Source organism: Anarrhichthys ocellatus, unplaced genomic scaffold, assembly GCF_004355925.1.
Source record: "Anarrhichthys ocellatus isolate YVR2014 unplaced genomic scaffold, GSC_Weel_1.0 scaffold1436, whole genome shotgun sequence".
NCBI classification, from domain to species: domain Eukaryota; kingdom Metazoa; phylum Chordata; class Actinopteri; order Perciformes; family Anarhichadidae; genus Anarrhichthys; species Anarrhichthys ocellatus.
In genome coordinates, this window is record NW_022281410.1 from 5,824 (window position 1) to 11,365 (window position 5,542).

General features: G+C 36.3%; 2 protein-coding genes across 2 annotated transcripts in view; both read right to left on the minus strand.

The window, feature by feature from the left end:
• LOC116377593 (regulator of MON1-CCZ1 complex-like) overlaps positions 1-1,779 on the minus strand; it is a 5,403-nt gene extending 3,624 nt beyond the window's left edge. Inside the window, exons 1-3 of the mRNA XM_031839259.1 lie at positions 1,571-1,779; positions 650-726; positions 170-254 (exon numbers count right to left, since the gene is read on the minus strand). Coding sequence (XP_031695119.1) covers positions 170-254; positions 650-726; positions 1,571-1,672 — 264 coding nt within the window. The 5' untranslated portion in view covers positions 1,673-1,779. The remainder of the gene's footprint in view (positions 1-169; positions 255-649; positions 727-1,570) is intronic.
• A 406-nt stretch (positions 1,780-2,185) lies between these two features.
• Positions 2,186-5,056, minus strand: LOC116377592 (serine/threonine-protein kinase RIO3). Its single transcript, XM_031839258.1, has 5 exons — positions 4,863-5,056; positions 4,585-4,665; positions 4,350-4,439; positions 3,619-3,732; positions 2,186-3,526 (listed from the first exon to the last, which is right to left on the minus strand). Exons 1-5 carry the CDS (start codon positions 5,019-5,021, stop codon positions 3,413-3,415), a joined length of 558 nt encoding a protein of 185 aa, XP_031695118.1. The 5' UTR covers positions 5,022-5,056; the 3' UTR covers positions 2,186-3,412.
• Positions 5,057-5,542: the final 486 nt, after the last annotated feature.

The following is a 5,542-nucleotide window of genomic DNA, read 5'->3' on the forward strand; positions in this document are numbered from 1 at the left end:
ACACACACACACACACACACACACACACACACACACACACACACACAGAGAAAAACCTCCATCAGGTGCATGAAAGTGCTCGTTTCTTTAAAATAAGTTACATTACGTCACACGGTTATGATCATTATTATTATTATTATAAGAAGCGTCTCGTTCTGTTCTAACTCACCACAGACTTTAACGTCCTCTGAACCGCTAAGATCTTATTTCCAATTGAGAACTTGATGCACTTCACTTCTCCTTTATCGTCCATTCTGTGGAGAAACACACCACAAATATACACAATGCAATCATGCAGTGATCAATATTAATGATTATTGTTGTATATTAATATTATCTATGATTAGTGTCAGCACATTGGCCATAAAAAGTTAAAGTGCTTTTGAGGGGACAAAGCACTCCAGATCCTTTATTTATTATTTCTATTATTTATTTATTGTTATTTAATTAAATTATTATTATTATTTTGTATTCTATGATTTAGTTTTCATCTTTTCCTATCTATGTGTTGTGTCTGTGATGAAAAGGCAAAACAATGAAGTGTGAATAAAACGAGTTAAACGTCCCTAAATGCATCACAGATGTATTAATATTAATATTCGTGTCATCTCTAAATCACTTCAGATTTTTCCTGCACAGGCGGGTGTACCTGAAGGCAACGCTGCTCTTGTCGTCCGGCCCTTTGACCACCACACCTGTGGCTCCACCTGAACGCACCGCAAACACCTGCAGACAAAAAACAGGGAGTAAAAAAACAACTGAACACCTGCAGACAAAAAAACAGGGAGTAAAACAAAAACATGATTTATCTAACACTAAAACTTGTTTGTTTTGAATTTGAAGCACTAATAAAATATTTTATATGACTTTATATTATCCAATAATATGATGTATAATAATATAACTCTGAACACAAAGTCAAACTAATATATACATTAATGTCAGTAAATATTATAACTACGTATAAAGGACATATTTAGCTTTTTAGAAGGATTATTAAGTCTAATAAATAAAAAGTTAAAAGTTAAAAATGAGCTCCAGCTCAACAAACTACAACAATAAAATCCTGCTTTTACATTAATAAGTATTAATAATACAACCTAACATATATGATAGTACAACAGTCACATTTTGAATACTTTTACTACATTTTGCTGATTATACCGACATACTTCTACTGAAGGAACATCTTACTGTGACAGAGTATTTTTAAAGAGGGCATTAGTACTTTTACTGTAGTAAAGTACTCGTGGCATTAGTATTTTTTACTGTAACAGAGTATTTGTACTGTGTGGTATTAGTACTTTTACTGTAACAGAGTATTTTCAAAGTTTGGTATTAGTAGTTTTACTGTAATAAAGTACTTTAGGATTAGTATTTTTACTGTACAGAGCGTATATACAGTGTGGTATTAGTACTTTTACTTTAGTAAACGACTTGAATACTTCCTCCACCACTATAATGAGTTAAAGTTCTTGTCTGTTTATATATATATATATATATATATATATACATACACAGTATATAAACATATATAAAGACAGATAACAGCTAGCTTAGCTTAGCTCACCTGCTTGTTAGCCTCGTCGAAGAAGACGTTGTTGACGCTCGAGGCGTGTTCAAACTGGACCGGGTTCTCACAGAGCTCCAGGTAGAAGTGATCCTCGCTCATGATAACGGCTTAATGTTATATTTATTATACTTAGTGCTGTTGTTCAGAGTCCTGAGAGACTACAACTGCAGAGGAAAGACGCTTCACGTCAATGGGCGGCCATTACTCTTCCGCCTTCCGGTTTGGGTCTTCAGAATAAAAGCGGGGAATAGATAAAATAAAATAAATAAGTAATAAAACGGTAAAGAATATAAGAAATCCACAACTAAAATAGTATATATACAGACAGAATATATAGATATATATAACTGCTATTATTTTCACGTTGTTTACCAAATTAGTTTGGTGCGAGTTCATATTTGTAGAGATTACTCTTATTCTGAAGGAGTCAGACCGGCTGTTTACTTGTGTTGTTTTTTGCTGCCGTGAGTCATGTGATGTCTGACGATCACGTGATTAAGAGAGCAACATTAGATTACATCTCTTAAGTAACGTTGTTATAAACAGAACAAACCTTCTAGTGCTTAACTGATATTATATATTTGTATAAAAACAATAGAAAGACAAAAAGAGTTTTCATTTCCATCGTTTAATGTCAGAGATTCATTAGAATAAATCCATCATTACATCACTCTGAGAGAAACCTTCATTCTTTATATCCGTTAAAGTCACACAAACTAAAAGCTTTGGTATCGTCTTCATCACACAAACATCAAAAACATTCATTTGTTTCTTCTGCGCTTCAATTTCAAGTGTTACCAAAACATTTAATAACTCTTTAAGCTTCTACAAAACCAAACAGCAGTGACCTCTGACCCCTCCCCCGCCATGTTTCACCCCTGAAAGGAGACGGAGCGACAAACTTAAATGACTGAAAAATGAACTGAAGCTGTTCTTCAGCGTCCGACTGAAAGTCTTCTAACTTTTTGTTGGTTTTTTTTGAGACATTAAATATATTTTTTCCTTCGATGGATTTCAGTGAAGCGAAATAAAAAGAGTGAAAGAAAGAGATGAGAATTAAAAATGGACGTCGAGGCAGAATGACAGAGTTAGAGCTGTATGTTTTATTTATTTATGCATTTGTTGTAATATTTCTAATGTTCTGATTTATCGCCGTCATGAATCTTTAATCTTGGTTCAATTGTGTCTGTAAATAAAGATTATTATCATAAAATATTATAATAATATATATTTGTAACATGGAATTTTTCTTTTCTGCTTAGATTTAATATTCTTTCATTAAAATTTTCCAGATTTAATAACTTTTTTCTACTCATTTTGAGCTTAATATTTCTGTTACATTTAGGCTTTTTTTTGGTGTACATTTGCTCTTTTTCTTCACTGAAGCTTCGGTAGATTTTCTTTCACATCTGTTCCATCACAAAAAGAATAAAATAAATAATAATATTCATGATCTTCTGCATCATTTCCCTAAATTCATATCCGGGACATAAACTCAGAATCAACCCTCTCAGAGTTGGTTTCTAATCGACGGAGCCGTCCTCTCGTTACTCGTTTAGTGTTGTGATCTTCATTACTCGCTGTGATAAAGATCATAAAGATCAGGAGGAGGATGTGAGTTGTGGTCTCTGAAGACGCTCCGACTTAAACATCCAACACGCTGAAGCTCCGCCCACCTGCAGCCAGGAGGCGGAGCTCCGTCGGCCTGTTCAAAGGAAGCGGTTGGTGGGTGATGGTTGGAGGAGGAGGAGGAGGTGGCCTCCTTCACTCGTCTCTTCTTCTACAGCTTGTTTTCAACACGGCGGGATCGTGAAGAGAGGGGGGGTGTGTGGGGGGGTGTTAGTCGTCAGAGTCGGGTTGTAACGGAGGCTCTTCGTCTTCAGAGGAAACAGGAAACGTCTTCTTCCCTCGATGCTGAACGTGATCCTCGTTCCTCTTCTCCAACGCCACAATCTGTCACACACAGAATGAAATGGTTTTACTGTCAAATAAAAGTTTTTTTGTGCGTGTGTGTGTATATCTACAGGTGTGTGTGTGTGTGTCACCTCAGCTATGAACTCGGCCTCTTCTTCTTCACCAACAGGGATGTTCAGTCCGCTCACGGTGTTGAAAAGCTCGTAAACACTCATCGCTTCACTCACTCCTCTCTTCTGGAAGAACTGTGGGACAAACGGACACACACACACACACACACACACACACACACACACACATTAACAAAGACACACACACACACAGACACGCACACACTGTATAAACTTTACTTAGAAAAATAGACAATACAAATTTGGCTAGAATAAATATTTTCTACATTTTCTATTTTTGTGCCAGTTCACTTGGTTCAATAAAGACGTTTAAATAAAGACGTTTAAATAAAGACGGTTAAATAAACCTGATTACTTAGGAGACCCAGAATGTATTTCTTTATAATATTAATTAATTTAATTTGTATATTTTGGACTTTTTTGGAACATCTAGATCCTGGTTATTAATTAACTATAATTAATGTTTCCTTTTTATTAGCGACAAATAAATATAATTAATAATTATGAAGCCATTATTATTTTATAAATGTGAACTTAAATATGTTGTGAAGACATTTAAATTCCCCATAAATAGAACAGATGATCCGCTGCATCCTGTTCATCATTAAAATAAAACATGGAAAATGAACTTGTTTAAATGATGTTCTCACACTGAATCCTGCAGTTCTGCTTTTAAAACACTTTAACTTTACTTTCATTTACAGCTTTAAAGATAAAATAAACTTGTTTACCGTCGCAACGTTCCTGCAGTCTCTGAAGAGGAACTCCAGAGCGTGAGGATGAGTGGGCTCCACCGACTGACCCACATCTATCAACCACACCTGGAACACGAACACACACACACACACACACACACACACACACACACACACACACACACACACACACACACACACAGCAAAGTCATGAAGGACAGAGGACAGCTTGAAGGAATCAGAAACATGAAGGAGAGTGAAGGTGTGTTACCTTTCCTTCGTGCCACAGCATGTTGTATTCACTGAGATCAGCGTGAACCAGATTACACTCCTGATACAGCTGCTGCATCACCTGCACAGACACAGAGCCCAACGGCATTCTGGGTAAACGGTAGTTTGAACTCCTATAATACTTAAACTGTAGCCCTAAGATATGTCACTGTTGAATGCAGTTATTGTGTGAACCAGTACTGAATCACAGCTGAAACAAATGCTTAGCTGCTGTTGTAGTTCTCTGTAAGTACACAGTGTAGTACCAGCGGTACGTACATGTAGGACCTGGTAGAAGGCGGTCTTCATGTCCTCTGAGCTCAGCACCACGTCTTTCAGCTTGGGAGCAGGGATGTGGTCTTTACCGATGAACGACATCACCAGGATGTGTTTCTTCAGCAGCACCACCTCCGGACACGGAATCTCTGCCTTCTTCATCCTGAACGGCACATTTACAACGTCCGAGTCGTTAAAAACACTTTAGATTCATTACAGTATACAAAATATATACATATATTTTAGTGCTGGGCAAGTTAACGCGTTAACGCATCCATTAATTAACGGCAACAATTATTTTATCGTACATCAACACATTTTTTAAATTTATTATAATTTTTATTTTTTAAATTGAAAGACAAGAGACAATACATAGACATAAGAGGATGACAAGAACAGTGGGATAAAAGCCAGCAAACATCCTATAGTCAGTTGTGTATGTATGTATGTATGTATGTATGCATGTGTGTGTGAGCGTGTGTGTGTGTATGTCCTTGAGCCTTTTGAGATGAGAAAAAAAAAAAATAATAATTAACAAACAACAAAAAAAAAACAGGTAAGTATTTTTAATTTATTATTATTGTAACAGACTGTCTCATGTTTATCGTTTTGTATTGGAGATGATATGTCCCTTCAGGGTTGCCGTAGAGAAAAGGTGACTTCCGCTTCTGGTCGAGGGGGGG

Excerpts from the sequence above, each read along its gene's own strand:
- LOC116377592 (XM_031839258.1), bottom strand. The coding sequence starts at position 5,021 with ATGAAGAAGGCAGAGATTCCGTGTCCGGAGGTGGTGCTGCTGAAGAAA. Across the intron at positions 4,666-4,862 it reads CCTTCTACCAGGTCCTACAT|GTGATGCAGCAGCTGTATCA; the intron begins GTACGTACCGCT and ends GTGTCTGTGCAG. Across the intron at positions 3,733-4,349 it reads ACTGCAGGAACGTTGCGACG|TTCTTCCAGAAGAGAGGAGT; the intron begins GTAAACAAGTTT and ends TTTGTCCCACAG.